At 45.3% G+C, this 18,690-nt stretch overlaps 1 protein-coding gene across 1 annotated transcript in view; it reads right to left on the bottom strand.

Moving 5' to 3' along the window:
* The window catches only part of FGD6 (FYVE, RhoGEF and PH domain containing 6), a 116,479-nt gene that overhangs the window by 68,473 nt on the left and 29,316 nt on the right, over window positions 1–18,690 (bottom strand). Inside the window, exon 3 of the mRNA XM_084794390.1 lies at window positions 8,870–9,017. Within this exon, the coding sequence (XP_084650516.1) occupies window positions 8,870–9,017 (148 nt within the window). The remainder of the gene's footprint in view (window positions 1–8,869; window positions 9,018–18,690) is intronic.

Genomic DNA, 18,690 nt, shown 5'->3' with positions numbered 1-18,690 from the left:
CCTCTTCTTGTCCTCAGTGCCACCTTGAGTCAACAGAGCCTGTTGGTTCACCCTTATGAATATTTTCTCACCACTTAATTGATCCTTTCCTTAGTGTGTGTTAGACTTTCGACCCTTGACAAAACACCCAGGAGAACCGTAAAAGTGGTCTAATTGAGCTCATTTCGAGGGACTGCGGTCAGCGGTCTGCTTGTATTGCTTTGGGCCTGAGGCAAAGGAACTTCTTAACCCCCATAACTATGAGAAGCGGAGAAGAAGACAAAATCTTATGCTGTGTGGAGTAACCCTTCCCTCTTTCTCCTACTCCGCCAGACCCCTTACTTGACTCTTGCTAGACAGGAACTACTTTAATTCCAAGAGAGCTCCGGCCTATCTGTCTCCTTCTACATCCCTCCTTTTGTTTTGGAATTCCCCTCTGGTCAAGAGCAGAGCATCTTTTGTAGGCTTTGAACTTTTTCAAACCTACTTTACTTGGGATTCTTTAATGCTTATACCTCCCTTCGAACCCACCTACTCTAGGTAGGAGAGAAAAGAGGTTAACAGGAACAGGAGAAGTAGACCTTTTTAGACTCAGTTCTTTGGAGTGATTCCACTTGCATAGTCAGCAGGGTTCCAGCAGACCGATTAAACAACAAACCAGCAATTCAGCAAAGGTGACTGCAACTGCAGCCGCTGGAACCAGGAGCAACAGCTGGAACCCGGAACCTCAAAGTGAACTGCTGGAGCAGTTCTCTCTAGGAGCTTTTCAATGAACAGCCAAGACCAAAACACACACACACACACACAGAGAGAGAGAGAGAGAGAGAGAGAGAGAGAGAGAGAGAGAGAGAGAGAGAGAGAGAGAGAGAGAGAGAGAGAGAGGCAAAGACCGGTTCCTTTTCCAATGGACAAACATCACCCATTCTCTTACAAGTCTGTTTTCAGCGGAAAAACACTGCACACCCGCACACAAGTCTGTTTCACATACCACACTTGGGATCAAAACAAAACATGTTTACATCCACTACAATCTTTCCTTCCACGGAGAGGATTTCTCATTGCCATGCTCCACTCACTCTTTAAGATGGCAAGTGAGGGTTTTCTCTTTCTGAAGGCTGCCTGGATGCTCTCTTCTGTCACCCTCAAAGGACGAGATCACTCTCTTGTTCACATCCTACTTAAAAGTATGTTCCTACTCTCTGTTGAAATCTCCTACTCTCTCTAGTCTACCTACCTACCTTGGAATCCTTCTAAATATACATGGAGGGCCTAATCTGCTGCTCGTGAGCAAGCACATTCATGAGCAAGCAGATGTATACAAGTGGCTGTCACTTTCTTAGAATCTAAGACTAGAGCACATTGTTTGATGTGTTATAGAACATAAAAACACAAACTCAAACTCAAAATTTGTGGCACATATAATAAAGTATAGTGGGCTGAACTAAATACAAGAATCTGATCTAGGGGTCCACACAGTTATCTATTTTGTCTTTCTTTGTTTTTTACTTTGTTTTCATTTTTTCATATTTTTTCTGTGTATGAGTATTTTGCCTGCCTGCATGCATGTGTGCCTGGTGCTTTTAGAGGTGACAGAGGACCCTGGAGTTACAGATGGTTGTGAGCTACCATGTAAGAACCAGGAACTGAATCTGGGTCTTCTGAAAGAACAAGAGTTCCTCTTCACCACTGAGCTATCTCCGCAGCCCCTTGTTTTAATTTTTGAGCCAGGGTCTTACTGTATATATAGCTTTGGTTGGCCTGGAACTCACTACTTAGATCATAGTAACCTCTAACTCATAGATTACACCAGCTTCTACCTTTCAGGTGCTGAGATTAAAGGCATTCACCAACATGCTCCACCTAAGGTTTATTTTAATGGGGTGTGTGTGTGTATCTGTCTGTGTGTCTGTGTGTGCCTGATGAGCCTCTAGTTTTGGGCATATATGTTTTGCACACATGAGCGCAGATGCTCAAAGAGGTCAAAGCTTCAGTTGTGAGCAACATGACATGGGTTCTGGGTACCTGCTAGCAACCAACTCCAGCCTTCTACATGAGCATGCAATACTGGGGGCATTATTCCTCTTAAGCAAGGAAAATTATAGAATTAAATATAGACATGTTATTAGAAAAGCAATCAACGGACTGTAGTCATTTTGAAGCAGGAAAAAGTCAAAGGCAATGAAGGGTAAAGGTTCTACATTCTCTCCCACTTGTAAGGGCAGTCACTAATTCAGACCCAGCAAGACAGGGATGGGAACACACACTCCTTGTGAGACCTCAAGAGGCCACGCCTGCTATCTTAAAACTTCTCAGCTCATGAAACTGTATCACATTTCAGAGCAGACTGCCTGTTAAATAACATCATCTCCCCAGAGTGAGAATTGTGGAAGTTGAGACACTGGCACAGACTAATAAAATCACATCGTCAAGGTCATGAAATAAGTCACACAAATTCCAAAACAGAACCTTGGATCTGAAATCCAGTGATATGCTCTGATGTTTTGATAACAGCCCAGCTTTGTTAAGTTCCTAAGTGGGTTCCTTCGTTTGATATTGGCTCAGTACCAGTGATGTCCGAGGACATTTTTCCGAGCGTGTTTAGTACTATTGTTAAGAGGTCCTCCCTGTCATACTCAAGGGTTCTATCTGCAAGAGATAAATATTAACCGCAGGACCTGTCCAAGGCACAGCTCTTTATCACTTTTACGTCAAAGACGAGGTGATACCAGGGTGATACCTGAAGGAGATAACCTTTTCAGTCCCCACCCTTCTTTACAACAGAATCATCACAGCCTATTTCCAAAAGGTTTGAAAAGAATAGAGAAACAAATAATCAGAGAAGTTGCAGAGTGAATGTTCTAACCACAAAGAAACAAAATGAATATATTTCTTTTTTTTATTACTTACTTATTTTATGTATTTATTTCCTCTGAGACCAAGTCTCACTAAGTTGCCTTGGCTGGTTGAATTTACTGTGTAGAACAAGGTGGCGTCAAATTTGCAGGAATGCTCCTGTCTCTACCTTCCAAATGCTAAAGGCCATGTGCATGAGGTGCCATGCCCAGCGCATTTCTTTAAAACAAACATTTATTAAAAACCGAAAGCATAATAAACTAAATTCTGGAGAATTTCCAGGGAGCCAGAGAGATGGCTCAGATGTTAAAGTGCTTGCCTCACGGGAGTAAGGACCTGAGTTTGGATTCCCGGTATCAACATAAAAAGCTGGCATGACAGCAAACACTAGCCTAGCTGCCCTGGTGAGTGCCAGATTCAGGAAGAGCTCCGATTAAAAAAGAAAATAATACGGTGGAGAACACTAGAGAAAGCCTCCACCCAATACTGACCCTTGGCCTCTGTGTGAACACACACACACACAAACACACACGAGTTTCCAAAGGGAATTAGCAAAGAGTCCTATGGCTTATTACTGTTCTCCAAACATGTTCTGTGGACATCTTTTGGCTTCTGTGAATGATGGACCAATTTGTTAGCAGAAACAGACTATAATGAAAGATTCCATATTGGAGTTTTCGAGCAGGTTACACAGCCTTTCTAAGATCCCCTGACTTCATATGAATCAAAGATATGTGTAGGCTGTGGGGGTTTCTGCTGTTGTCGGCACTTTGGGCTGTTGGTGTTGTTGGTGAAGCAGGTTCTCACTTTACAGCCCCGGCTAGACGGGAACTCACTGGGCCCTAACTCACAGGACTTCACCTGCCTCTGCCTCCCAAGGGCTGGGGTTAAAGGCACACCTGTCTGTTCTTATTAAATGCCATAACATGTGGTTTTACTCTTTAAATAATTCGGTGGTTCTTTGTGACGTTGGGCCTGTCCAGTTATCGTCACAAGCTAAATTTAGACTACTCCCATGTCTCCTAAAACACGGCTCCCCACCTAGTCGCTCTTCAGTGCTTTTTATGGCCAGATACTGTTCTACTGTACAGAGATGTCACCTTTGGTTTTTTCACTTTTCAGCCGGTGACCACTTAGATTCTCACATCTGGAGAAGTATTACTAGAATCCACCTGCTGCTCAGGTCACGGTGTCAGCAACTGCCATTCCCCTCTCAGGCACTGACGGACACCCTACTAAGACCCTGGGAATAGCGAGCTAACAGACTGGCAGCTGCCAGAACATCTGAACATCTGGGAGTTTATAGCCAAAGCGCATTGGTGGCCACACACCTCTTCCCCTTCCTTCCTCCTGCCCAGGACTCAGAAAGCCTGACTTCAGGCTTGTGCTGTCAAATAACCCCTATTCTCAGAAAAGTCACTTGAGCCCTAATTTCCTCTACTCAGCCCCCCCCCCCCGCCCTGCTATCTGTCTCTGCTGCTGGTGGGGCATAAACTCTCCTGAGAGCCCTCCACCACGTGGGTACCTGTCTGTCTGGCCATGACCTCTACAGTTCCTCTAATCAACTTCTTCCCCAATGGTCCACCTTAGTGTCTCCTCAGACCCCCATCTGAGACCGTTCAATTATGAAGTGACAAGATGAACTTCTCTTTGTTTTTCGGACAGGGAAACTAGGACTTACCAAAGTGAGTTGTTTAAAATCACAGAGCTAGTGAGAGGTGGGAACCCAAACAGTTTCACCATAGAGACTATCCATGAAAGCAAACTACTTAAAAATGTTCACTAGGCTACAGTGAGGCAGGGTAACGGGCTGTCTAGAAAGGAGGTGCTAACATACTCTACTGCAGCTGCTGTTCCAGATGAAGAGACACAATGTAAGTCCCTCAGAGCAGCTGAGAATTCTAAAGGAGACACATCATTGATGCTACTGCTACAAGTTAAAAAAGAAAAAAAAAATGTTTCATGTTAACAATTAACTGAGTAGTAGTCACATTAAAAAACAAACAAAAACAAAAAACAAAAAACAAAATTAAGGCCAATGGGATGCCTGAGTGGGTGAAGGTACTTGGCACATAAACCTAAAGATCTGAATCCAATCCCTGAAATCCACAGAGGAGAGCAGAGAAATGACTCCCACAAACTGTCCCCCGGCTTCTATAAATCTGTGATGGTGCATGCACATACACACACCACGCACAAATGTGGGAGATAAAAAAGACAAAGATTTAGCAGGGAGATGGCAATGCGGCACAGAAGGACATGACAGGAGGGGAAGGCAGGCACAGAGACAGACAGCTTTAGCGGTCTCCACTGACCGCAGACTAAAGGAGACCCTGCGGTGACAGAACATGATGCCAGGAAGAGCCATGGGACAGGACAGAGCCGTTATTTCTACCGTGCACCACTGCTGTCCCCAGAGCCACGTGGAGATAACGACAGACACCACTTCCAGAGGAACTGGAAAAGGTTCAGGTGAAAAACAACAAGATGAACCAGGAAAAGAGCGAGCAAGGTCCCTCACGGAGAGAGTAAGTCTTGATCTTAATTATGGCCCACACAATACTACTTGAATGTTCTTTCTCAAACTCTCCACGGGCTTTGCCTCTTTGTGCTCATTTAAATTCTAGCCCAGTACCACTTTCTCAGAGGCTTTCATCCAAAGTGGCCACTACGGTTCCTAGCACATCGCTGCAATTCCCTTTGCTGCCTGGAAACACCCTGTGAGCTCCTTCCTGTTTACGTATTTTGATCCCTCTTCCTCCACTGGGCTGTGAGCAGCACAGAAGCATGGGCCATGGCCACTGCTAACCTCTAACACCTGCGACCTGGGATGTGCGGGGTATCCTAGACATACCAATAGGATCTGTGTCTAAGAAGCAGCACAGAGCTAAAGCACAAAAGGTATGGGCAAGGTACAAGGGCAGTTCCAGGACAGTCCATAAACCCCCCAAGTCGGCTGTGTGTGTCTGTGCTAGTCACTCTGCTGTCAGGAGCTTTACAGATCCACCTGCCTTCATTTTACCGACAACTTCCAACAACCTGATCTGATATTTAATCCGTGTGTGTGTGTGTGTGTGTGTGTGTGTGTGTGTGTGTGTGTGTGTGTTGTCTGTTTTTGAGACAGTGTGTTACTCTATAGCCCATTCTAATCTTGAAGTTACTATTTAACCCTAGCCAGCCTTGAACTCATGCCAATTCTCTTGCCTCCCAACTGTTAGAATTACAAATGTGTGCTGCCACATCCAGTTTAGAAATTCTCATCAGCAGAGAACAAGTCATCAATGAGCTCGAACCCCAGCCTGGAAAAATAGTCTAGATTTTTTTTTTCACATATCAATTCATTTATAAGTAATATTTTGCTTTCATTTACAAAGTGGCATTCTTTAAACCAAAAAGATTAAGTAATTAGCATCAAGTTAACCAATTCATAGCTGGTTACCACTTTTTTTTTCTTCAAGACAGGATTTCTCTGTGTGGCTTTGGCTGTCCTGTACTTGCTCTGTAGAGCAGGCCGTCCTCAAACTCACATTGATCCACCTGCCTCTGCCTCCCGAGTGCTGGGGTTAAAGGCGTGGTAACCAATTTTTTTTTAATGTTTATTTATTTTATCATTTTATGTGTTTATGTATTTTGCCTGCATGTATGCATGTGCAGCACATGCCAAGATCAGAAGAGGGTGTCAGATCTGGAGTTGCAGACGGTTGTGAGCCATTATGAGAATGCTGAGAATGGAAGCCAGGACCTCTATATGAGCAACAAGTGCAGTAACAGCTGAGCCACCTCTCCAGCCCTGGGACTCCAGGTCAGACACCCACACTGGGCCACTCATTTTTTTTTTTATTTTTTTATTTTTTTTTGGTTTTTCGATACAGGGTTTCTCTGTGTAGCCTTGGCTGGCCTGGACCCGCTTTGTAGGCCAGGCTGGCCTCGAACTCACAGCGATCCACCTGCCTCTGCCTCCCGAGTGCTGGGATTAAAGGCGTGCGCCACCACGCCCAGCTGGGCCACTCATTTAAAGGTGAGAGCAAACTGAAACAGAGGAACAGGTTAAGCAAGGAGCATAACGGACTAGTAAATTATGACAAGGAGTCAGGTGACAAGTGTTTCCCCTTGGCTTGCTCTACTGTGAGGATCCATTTTGTATCGCTCCAATACATCATGGGGACACTGCTGCTATGCTCGCTATCTCCCTCTCATCATATCCTTATTCAAAGAAATGTGATTTCAAATGAAGCATATAAATGTTTATAATAAACTAAAAATAGGACAATGAATTTCCCTATCACACATATGGTCAGTCTTCATGCCTCTCAAACACACGCACAAGTATGAACACATACTCACGTAGCACGTACACACACTGGACTGTTTTAAGGATGGCTATATTGGTCACAGTGAGATAGTTAACACACCCTCTGTCAACTTGACAGGATCCAGAATAACACAGAAGACAGGCTTCAGGGGACACCGATGAAGGACTGCCCTGTGCTGGTCAGTCTTATGTCAACTTGACACAAGCTGGAGTCATCTGAGAGGAGGGAATCTCAATTGAGAAATCCCTCCCGTAAGATCTGGCTGTAGGCAAGCCTGTGGGACATTTTCCTAATGAGTGATTGATGTGGCCCAGCCCACTGTGGGTGCCACCAGCCCTGGGCTAGTGGTCCTGGCAGGCTGAGCCCTGAGCAGCACTCCTCAGTGGACTGTGATTCCAGATACATAAACAAAATAACCGCTTTGCTCCCCACGCTGCTTTTGGTGTGTGTGTTAGTAAAGCAGTACTAACCTATGACAGCCCCCGCTAGCTAACTAACTGACGTGGGAAACCCACCTTAGTGGTGGGCGGCACCATTCCACGGGCTGGAGTCCTGGGCTGAGTGCCAGGGGAAAGCAGGCTGGAAGCCAGCATTAGTCACACTAGTCACACTCGGCCCCTGCTGCGGTGACTTCCTCGGGCGTGAGAGACTGCACCCTTGAACCGTGAGCCCAAATAAACCATCCCTTCTTAAGTCTGGGTCTTGTCAGGTATTTCGCCACAGCAACGCGGGAAGTAACTAGTACCAGCAGCGATCTTTATTCTGTCCTGAAGTGCCACTGGGACAGCCCAGTGGGGGAAGACGCTCGCTGCCAGCCTGAGTTTGAACCCGGAAGCCACCCGGTAGAAGAGAACTGACTCCTGCAAGTTGCACCCTGACACTTCCACACATGTACCATGGCACAAAAGCATACTACTTGAGCAACCTTCCCCCATCCCTCTGTACACAAGAGCTTTATTTAAAAACAAGTTTTTAAAAGATGTGGTCAAAGCTCAATGCATCCAATTCCCTTCTTTCAAGAAATATAAGAACTCCCCTGCGTGTGGTGCCTCATACCTATAATCCCGGGACCCAGAAGGCTGAGGCAGAAGGATTGCTAGGATTCAGTGCCAGACTATGTTAAACTGTCTCAAAAACAAAACAAAACAAAACAAAAAACCAAACAATACGCAGGAGAGCTGGCTCGCTGTTTAAGAGCACTGGTTGTTCTTCCAAAGGACCCAGGTTCAACTCTCATCACCCACATGGCGGCTCACGGCTGTCTGTGACACAGACTCCAGGGCATCTGAGACATGTATACAGACACAACACCCACACACATAAAGCGAAAACAAATGAACAAAAACCCAACAACAAAGAAACCTAAGAATCAGTAGCAGAGCAAGAACAATCCCTGAGAGAGATTTCTTCAAGTTCAATGCCGACACAGCAGCATATGTCTATACCCACGTACATACGTGCACATATAAAAAGCCAGTGAACATTGGTAAAATAATTTCTCAAAAACCACTAAATCATCATTAGGTGATACATATATGGATATATAATATTTTAGGTGCTTTATTAGACAAGGGATAAAACTTAAGACTTTGAAAAGCGTTTCCAGACTAACTCACTAGGGTTGTGAGTGTTGTTTTCCTGTCAGGATGATAAACAGCATCCCCATGCACAGTGACAGGCCAAGAAAAAAAGGAAAGTAGAAAAAACTAATTACCAAAATATACCTGCTTATCCTCCAGCGGGTCTGGCTCTCCTTTACTGGACTCGGAGCTGACATCATCGTCATCGGAACTATTGGTGACTTCCTCGTCAGAGGGCAGGTCACCAAGACGGAGATGGAGATCATCCCGTCCATCCTGGCAGGTTCCAGAGCTGCATCAAAGGAAACGCCTGTGGTTAATTACCGTCAATAAAAAGAAGTGCTGGCTAGACCAAACCAGGATCAGCTAGCTACCTCATCTTCGTCATGGCAGAGACTACACCTAAGGGATTCCAAGGAATGGGAAAAGCCGAGATAAGCCGAGCCCCGCCTCTCCTTCCCGACACAGCTGTCATAAACTCAAATTCACTCCGGGGTTTAAAATTTAGCTTTAGGAGACAGAGTCAACATCAGGCTGAAAGTAGGAAGATGACTGGGAAGCAGGCTGCCTCCGTTCCCACGTGTCCTTCCCTCAGAAGCCCGAGTGCCTACTGATTCCTAGTGCAAACCAGGAGGACCTCGAAGGCGTATACTAGAAGACTTGCTGAGACCTTGGGCCTCAGTATTTTAAACAACAACAACATGCCAAATTTGGAAAACTCAGGAAGTACGCCAGTAAGCATCCAACCAACCACACAGGAGTAACGGTGAGCACGAGCCCACCACCCTGGTTACCACTGATAATGGGCCCGCAGTTCAAAGTGTAGGCAGTAGTGAACTTTGGGGCTCTAGCCTCTGACAGAAACAGAAACTCTGAGGGACAGAGGCCAGCGGTCTAATGAGGGCATTTAAACAAGCCCTCCAGGTGACTGTGACTCAGCCTGACATTGGAAAAGTGCTTCCAGGCCATTTATCTGCTCTGCTCTTCCTTGTCAGCTAGAGCTCACCGAGGTTTTCACTGCGTAGAGACAGAGCTCCATTCTGGAAGGGGAATTCCACAGGAAAGCACCCCAGGCGGATGATGGGAATCACTCTAGCATAGGGTGTACACACTCAGAAACAAGATGCTTTTAAAAACTGCCTGGCCATCTGGGGCTTTAAGTGAAGGGTTGGCTGCGAGATCAGGCTACAGTGTGAAGCTGTCTCAGCAAACAACATGCTGCTTTTCTGATGTTGGTCAGCACAGGGCATCTGCAGAATAGAATAGGTGAAGCCAGGAAAAGATCCCAGGAAATCATCAAGGGAAACACTCCTGCAGAACAGACACATTTGCATTCCACTCCTGCTGTGGCTCTTTTGGAGGTCACGGGCAGGTCAAGTCAACTGCCAAAGCTCCAAATTATAAGCACTTCTAACGTGAATCTTAAAAGCTAAAGGGTAAATTCTCTGCCAGGTCCTGATTACACTGTAGAATAACAGAGTTGCTTCAGAAACCATTCCTGCAGTTCAACTGCTACACAAATGAGCTGGATCTAGGCGAACTGCCAAAAGGAAGGCCTCCTACCACCAAAGACTTGGCTTCCTGTTACTCAGTGGCTGGGGCCTCTTATCACTCGGCTGGGTGGATGCACACCTTTATCATAGGTGGCCTGGACAAGCAGGAGACTCACATCCTGGGGTGGGAGGGAAGCAGGGATTTTCCAGTCAGATCACTGGCAAAATTAGCTAGCTGTTCCTGGGAGCTGGGATTGGAGCCAATGCGGGTGAGTTGGTGATTTTTAATTTGTATTGGCAAGAAAAAAATCAAAGTAAACAAGATGTAGACCAATGGGCCCATCCATGTAGATAGAAGGAAATGTACCTTAGGGGAGGGGATGTTGCCTGTTTGGGACCCAAGCAAGGGTCTCAGTGCATCCTAGACAATGGCTCTCTCACCCAGCTACAGAGCCAAGCCGCATCTACTTTCACCTTGGCTCTTCACCTCTTTTGATCTTCTCTAGAGCTTTGCTACCTAAGCACATGTTAAATTTCTGAGCAGTTACCAGCACTATCTGGAAACTTCCTTAAAGATACAAAGACCTCAGTCCCTGACTTAGAGAAACAGGATCCAGTAGTGTGGGGAGCTCTGTCCTAGAAGGCTTTTTCCTGATAGCCTCCTCTGTGGATTTTTCTGGACAGAGGGATTTCAGGTGTTGAGTAGTGAAGAAACTGGGTTTTGTTTTGTTTTTTGTTCTGTTTTTGCTAAGAGTTGAAAGGCGATTCCCCGCCAAACATTTAAAAGGCTTTTCTTAAGATAGCTCCTATTGTCGTAGCCTTTAGGAACTCAAGAGAAAATGTGGTGGCCTACACCTGTGGTCCTGAGACAAGACCATGAGTTTGAGGCCAAGCTGGACTCTAAAATCAAACCAGAAAAACAGCAACAGTCACCACCAAACAAGCCCCGCAAATGAAGTGAAATGCAAAGGTTACTACTTAAGAGGGTGAAGGAGCTATACTTGCAGGCAGGCTGGGCGTGTGGCTGGGGCGGAGCATTGCTTTGGCATGTACAAGATCCTGGGTCAATCCCAACTCCACAGGGAGTGAAGACACAACTTCATGAATGCAAACTTCCTGACATGACACAGAGGGATGCCCTAAGTTCCAAAGACTGCTTACTGACTAAGACCTTCCCAGATTCTCTTTATCCTTGAATCACAAACTATTTGTCTCTTCTAGGCCCTAAATCACTTCACGTCAACAGCTACAAAATCTAGTTTTCCTCACTAACACGGAAGCACAAGACAACTGTGTTTTCAGCCAAGTTCCAGCATGCTGCCTGACATGGAATATCTCCATATGCACTTTACAACATTTCGTTGTTGTTGTTGTTGTTTTGGTTTAGTTTGGTTTTTGTTTGTTTGGTTGGTTGGTTGGTTTTTCGAGACAGGGTTTCTCTGTGTAGCCTTGGCTGTCCTGGACTCGCTTTGTAGACCAGGCTGGCCTCGAACTCACAGAGATCCACCTGCCGCTGCCTCCCGAGTGCTGGAATTAAAGGCGTGGGCCACCATGCGGGGCTAAATTTCTGTAGCAGCATGTAAATACGAACTCCAGCCTGCGTTTCTTCCACCTTCCACCCGGCCTGGGCTGGGCGGAACACACATGCGCATGCTCAGCATGCTGTGACTGTGGGACTGTTTTTTTCTTTTGGCTGCTCTCATGTTTACCACCGGAAAAGTGAGACCGGGGTCCTCAGAGGATGAACATTACACGAGAAACTAAATGAACGATCGATCAGTTATTACATAAAGCTCACAGCGTCATCATTTCACCAGACGGTGGCTCCTTCAATTCCGCCGTAACGCCGTGGATGCCAGTGTCACAGGAACACTTGATTTATGAATCGAGTCAGCAGCAACCAAGATTTGAAAACCTTTTCTCGAATATTTTTGTTTGGTTTTGTTCATTTTGTTTGTTTTTCTATTGAACCCAGAGCTTCCTGAACACTAAGTAAGCAAAGGCTTTACTGCTGAGCTACAAACACTAACCCTGAACCGTTCTTCTTAAGTCTGCTTTGAAGTCTTACAGTACACCTGGAATTTCCCCTAAAACAAGAAGGGCGGTTCTTTTGATTGTTTCATTAAAACCTGGCGCACCCTAAGAAGTAGGCACACTGGTCATTTCACCTGCCAGTAGACCTCTTAGGAGTCACACAGCCCTGTTATGTTTTTAGGACAGTATGCAGAGTCTAGGCGGCAAGGGTTAACAGTTAGATGCAGTGATCTGACTTGAACAAGTACCACAGTCAACAATGTGACTCTGCAGGAGGTGAATGAAGTGAGTCATCTGCAGGCCTTCCCCACAACGTTAGCCTTCCCTTTCTCCTTTCTCCTTCCATCTCTCTTTCCTTTCTTTCTTTTCTTTCTTCTCCTTTTGAGACAGGGCCTTACACTGGAGTCCCAGGCTGGCCCTAACTTTTGAGCATCCTGTTTGAACCTCCAGAGTTCCAGGATATAGGTACACAGCAGCACACGAATCATTAGCTGGGTACGGTGGCAAACACCTACAACCCTTGTGGCCAGGAAGCTGTGGCAGAGCAACTGTGAGTTCCAGGACCACCTGGAAGATCTAAGAAGATGTATCAGGAAAAACAAATAAAAATAATAATAATAAATGAAAGTAAAAGGTTTCACTATTATGCTGTCAGTTAAAAACAAAAACCCAAAAATCAAAAAACAAAAAAACCTGTAGCCTGTAAGCAGTGCATTAACCATTTTAAGTTAAGAACTGATTAATACAGATTAAGAATCCTTAAAAACTTAAAAGGAGATGGTAAGAGTTTGTTAAGCAAAATTAAGGAAAAAAGAAAAAAATGGAACTTATAAAAGACATATGATTAGTGTTTTGGTTCATAAATTTTAGAGGTTCTAGCAATCAAGGCTTTAAAACTATCAGGCTGGACCAGTAAGATGGCTCAGTGAGTAAAGGTGACTGCCACCAAGTCTGAGGACCTGAGTTCGATCCTTGGGACGTTCCCAATGCAAGGAGAGAATGGACTTCCTCAACCTGCTCTCGGACCGCCATACACGCTGAAGGCGAACAAGTGGTCCATCCCACAAATAAATTTCCAAAAATTGATTTTAATAAATCCCAAGTTCGGTTCTGTGCTGGGAAAAAATTCACCTTGCTTCCCTGAAAGATGAGCTAGAGATGATTTAAAACTAGCTCCAAAAGACTGTTAGCAAAAGACAAGCTTCAGTGCTGGTCAAACACACACTCCAGTGTCCAGCCCCAAATCTACCTTCACACAGGCCAGGCCGTCCCATCCCCCAAGAAGGCATTTATTACTAAGACTCTTCAAGCCGGGCCCTCCCTACTGAACAAAAACAAAACAGTGTCTGAATCTGAACCTTGAGGCTGATAGCTTAAAGACAGTCTGCGAGGGTCAACTCTGAAAATGGCTTAAGGGAAGAAGAAAGAATTCAAAATTCATAGGGCTGGGCTTGGTGGCACACAGCCTTTAATCCCAGCACTCGGGAGGCAGAGGCAGGCGGATCGCTGTGAGTTCAAGGCCAGCCTGGTCTATAAAACGTTACACAGAGAAACCCTGTCTCAAAAAAACAAAAAAGAAAACAAAACAAAAAATTCCTTAAGGTATAAAGGCAGCTATACAGATGCCTTTAGACTTGTACCTCATCAGTTTACAGGTCATTAAGGTTGAACTAAAAAGCTGTTTTAAAGGGAGTTTCCAGCAGTGGTCACTAATAGAAGACTAAAACGGGGACACTCTGTATGAAAACTGCTAAGTGCCTACTTGAAAGTAAGTTAGATCTATACACAATGAATGAAATTGCTTGTTCTCTGGCAAACATTGGTGGCCTACAAAACCAGGACACAGTGTGCTTCCATATACCTAGAAGAAAAATGAATAAACACACACACACACACACACACACACACACACACACACACACACACACTTCAAATATGTGCTTTTGAGGTCCAAGGAAGCAGCTCAGTTGTATGGTCCTTGCCTAGTATGTGTGAGGCCCTGAATTTGATCCTCAGTAAAAACACACACACACACATACATACACACATACATACACACACACACACACCACAGAAATCTTTTAACTCCCCAAATACAAGGATACAGACTACTTCCTAGGTAACATACAAGCCACACATGCTAGGTGAGCACTATACAACTGAACTACATCATCAGCTCTCAAAAGCACAGGCTAGCCAGTTGATGGCTTAAAAAAAACAAAAAGCAAAAAACAGAAGGACTGTTTAACAGTTTTTTGAGTCAAAGAGTAGCCGTAAAACTTGTAACCTATACCAAGGTAAACAAACTGTGTGGTATGTCTCCTATGAGCTCCCTGATCTGTTCCGGTCCCCAGTTCACCCAGTAGCTAGTAAAGGAGCAAGGGAGAGCGTAATCCAATTACCACTCTTGCTCCCCCCATACCCCTGCCCGCCCCTCCCTACCCCCACCCACGCCCTGCCTAGCTAGGAGGCAGCCAGGTCAAGTCTGTGCTGTTTCTAGCCTAGGAGTGAAAAGAATTCTATAAAAGTCTACCCCAAAACAAGTGCTAGCTAAAATAGCGACCACGTGTCAGAAACTTTGCTGTTTTCGAACTTGGAAGGCTTTGAGGAATGATCCCTTAAAATAAACTTCCAGCAACGCAGACTGTAACTTTTTGTTAAGACCAATAGAAAATCATTTTACTGATCTTAAAGCTATTGTCAATAAAATCTAGCTGTCTCTGATCTAGTTTATTAGCATAACAAAAAATGATGTTTCCTTCTCTTTTTTAAAAATAATTATTTATTTCTGTATATGGGTGCTTTTGTTTACATGCACACGTGCACACCAGAGGGGGCACTGGGATTCATGGGACTGCGGTTAGAGATGGTTGTGTTGTAATCCTCTATGTGGGTGCTAGGAATTGAACTCAGAACCTTTGGAAGAGCAGTCAGTGCTCTTAACCACTGAGCCATCTCTCCAGTCCTATAATGTTTCATATATTGAAAAGTTAAAAAAAATTAGGCATTGTGAGCCTGTGGCTATTTTTTCCTTTACCTGTTCATGGCATATCATGTATTTATTTACATAATATTAATGTGTGTATGTGTGTGTATGTGTGTGTGTGTGTGTGTGTGTGTGTGTATCACACCAAGTAAAGGTCAAGAGAAATAATGATGCTGAGATGGCCACATAAGGGCAGTTATTTGCAAACCCATGCACATATATTTACACATGTACATAATTTTACTGACATATCAAATAGTACTTAAAACACATAAGGCAACTATGGCCTTTATTTCTATAAAATAAATATGCTTTAAGGACCAATTATGTATCTATTATTTGTTATTCTATGTGCTAAAAAAAGATTAGAATTAGTTAAAATAATCAAGCTCTCAATTATTTTCTTCCTTCTCTTTATTTTCCTACTGAGTGTGGCCTTCCTAAACAGAGAGAGAAAAGGGACTTAGGATAAACATAGTAGCAGGGACTATTATCTAAAAAAGAAAACAAGGACTAGGGATGCAACCTAGTGCTAAGAGCCCCTAACTACCATGTGCAAGGCATGGGGTTACTATCCCTAGCAGCAAATCAGCAAAGCCAAAGAGAGGGGTGGGGGAGGGAGAAGGAAGAGGGGCTAGAACCAAAGAACCAGGAAGAGGGAGGGAGAAGAGGGGCACATACTTTAGGTAACATGTTACAGGGGACCTCAGGCCCCTGCAGGCTGCTGTGGTCAGCGAGGTGGGCAAGGGTTGACTTGGAGACATGACTCCAGCAAGTCAACAAGAAGCAAAAGCATCCAGGGTGCAGGAAGCCTGGGGGGCGGTGCAAACGGAGGCCCTAAGACAGAGAGAGTGACTGGGCAGACAGCGTATGGGGGAGGTATGGCGTGGGCACTTCTGTAAGATGAGAGACCTGGTTGCAGCTAACAAGGCAGAACAGACACTCATCTATCCCACACCCCGCAGGAGTGCTGGGGATCCAGGCCTCGCTCTCAGCAGCCTTGCCAAGATCTAGCATTCTGGAAAGGAGCCAGCAGGGGACCAGGCCAGGAGGTGAGACTGATACAAAATGAAAGCTTACAGTGCGGGGCGCTTCTCTCGGGGTGACCACTTGTCCTGCGTCAGTTTTATGTGGCCACACTGTGTTTCCTCTAATGTCATGTCGCCATAACCCTAATTAATTCCAGTGGCCACGGAGGTGGTGGTGAGACAACTGGAAAGTGTGACCATGTGCTATACTCTTGACTATGACTTGGTACATACAAACCACTGAAGTAGCATAAAGACAAAAAATGAAGGCCTAACTTCTGCCTTGCTATTTGGGGCAAGTCAGGTGGGCCTGACTGGCTAAGCCCAAATTCTCCCCTACTCTTTCTTTGACTGGAGAAGGCCCTCGGTGGAAGCCAAGCAACTATCAGTCTAGGGAACTGCTCGAATAAACCAAACATAATAAACCTCCTGTAGAGCCGGGCGACCACCACACCCTCCTGATATACAACGCCCGACTCCCATAGCTCCTGGAGGTTCAGTTTGTTCCTACGTAGTGTTGCGCGACATCTGGTGTGCTCCTTCTCCAGCTGTGAATGTATGTTGCCCTTCAGTCGGTGTTGAACTTGTGTGTTCAGCCAAAGCCACAACCTTAGGATAAGAATGCCTCCCTCACTAATATGGTAGCAGGAAGGTGACTAAAATGCACAGTAGGGAGACCGCCATCCTCTAGGATCCGGGCTTGCGCAAGCAGGCCCACTGGTGTGTTCTAAAGGAACTGCCTGGATCAACCACATTGAGAGGTATGGAAAGTTGTCTTTGCATATCCCTAACTGTACTTCATAAAGACACCTGAACAGGCTCTTGATCCATCCAAACAATAAGCAAGCCGAAGGCACTAAGGCAACACAGCAGAAACGTGCATGTTCCATGTTACAGCATGTTAAATGCTACATCACAGGCAGACCTTACTGTAAGAAAGTACGACGGGAGCATACGCAGACAGTAGTTAGTGTTCAAGGACGTCTGCTTTCACGCCCAGGCTCTGCACAGATCGGCTGAAGCGTCTCACTTCCTAACAGACCCTACAACCCTAAGCAGAACTTCCCTCTTGGGAAAAGGTCAGTAAGCTGCCTGGAGCCTGTGAGGGGCAATGCTGGACAGGGCTGGACTGCTGTTACTCATGAACACATTTTAGTTCACTTCCATATTCACAGATACCTCTGAGCAATTGCAGCAACATTTTCTCCTCCATACGTATGAGACACAAAAGAGCTCTCTTTAATGTCTACTCTAGGACAGCCATGCACCAATAACACCAAAGGCCCAAACAGAACCTTCTGTCTCAGAGTTCCCTGGAGAACTCTGAGTTTCTCAAAACTGGTGGATACGATGGGCATCAGGCAGGTGCTCTCCTCCACCCTTTCATTTTCACTCAGTATTGAGGAATAGAACCCAGGGCTTCACCCATGTTGGCTAAGAGTTCTACCACTAAGATAGTGCTAGCCTTCTCCGTCTTCTCTTTTGTTTCTTTAAAATGGGGTCCTGCCATGTAGCCTGGGACAGTCTCAAACTCACAGCCCTCTTGCCTCATATTCCTTAGCGTAGGAATTGTAGCACTGTGCTGCTGGACTTGACCTTCTGCACTCTCTTAATCCCACACAGCAGTGTACCCTCCATAGCCACACGGCTGACCACTTCTGTTCATTGTTGGAATCCTTGAGAACTGCCCCCCTCAAAAAACCTTGACGGTTCTAGCAAACTGTGATAACATCTTCTAAAGCCAGGGTCAGGGAAAATGTACAGGAAGTAAGAGTAAACACGTACTTAATACAGGCTCACTCTGAGTAGGATCCCAAGCATTTCTTTATAGCATCAAATACGTCTAGGAGTAAAGGAGAGGCTGTCCTCTATAGAGAAGGAAAACACTTGTCTCAGTCCAAGAAAAGGCCCACCTCTCACTTGTCTATATGTAACTGGTTAGCTATTTAAGCTATTAATTAAATGTTCCTTTCAACTACAAAACTGAAAGAATACCACCTGCTATGAAGGTTCAATGAAATAATGTGAGCTTGCCTACTATATACAATAGACAGGAAACAAATACAACTTCAACCAAGCTTCGGGGTCTAGGCAGACAAGTGACGTTCTCACCCCTCATCAAAGAAACTTCTTTTTGTAGCATCTGGAGACCATCACAGAAAACCACACGCGATAAACATGCGGAGTTGTGGAGCCTGGTCCCAAGCAGTCCATCTCCACCACAGCTCTTACCTAAGGCTGGAGAATCACTGAGGCAGAGGAAGTAGAAAGGCTCTAGGAGCCAAAGGAACAGGGCGTTTGCTGTAAGACTGTGTCTCCCAGGGAAGTCAGGAGCTATAACCATCAGGCTCGCCACATGACTGCCGAAACAGGAGCCAAAGAAGCGTGACACAGCAGAGCAGCTGTTCTTAGGGCCTCCACCCT

The sequence above is a fragment of the Acomys minous genome (assembly GCF_964271855.1).
Source record: "Acomys minous genome assembly, chromosome: 9".
Lineage (NCBI taxonomy): Eukaryota > Metazoa > Chordata > Mammalia > Rodentia > Muridae > Acomys > Acomys minous.
The sequence above is the reverse complement of the archived record's forward strand: the minus strand, read 5'-3'. Positions and strand labels throughout refer to the sequence as shown.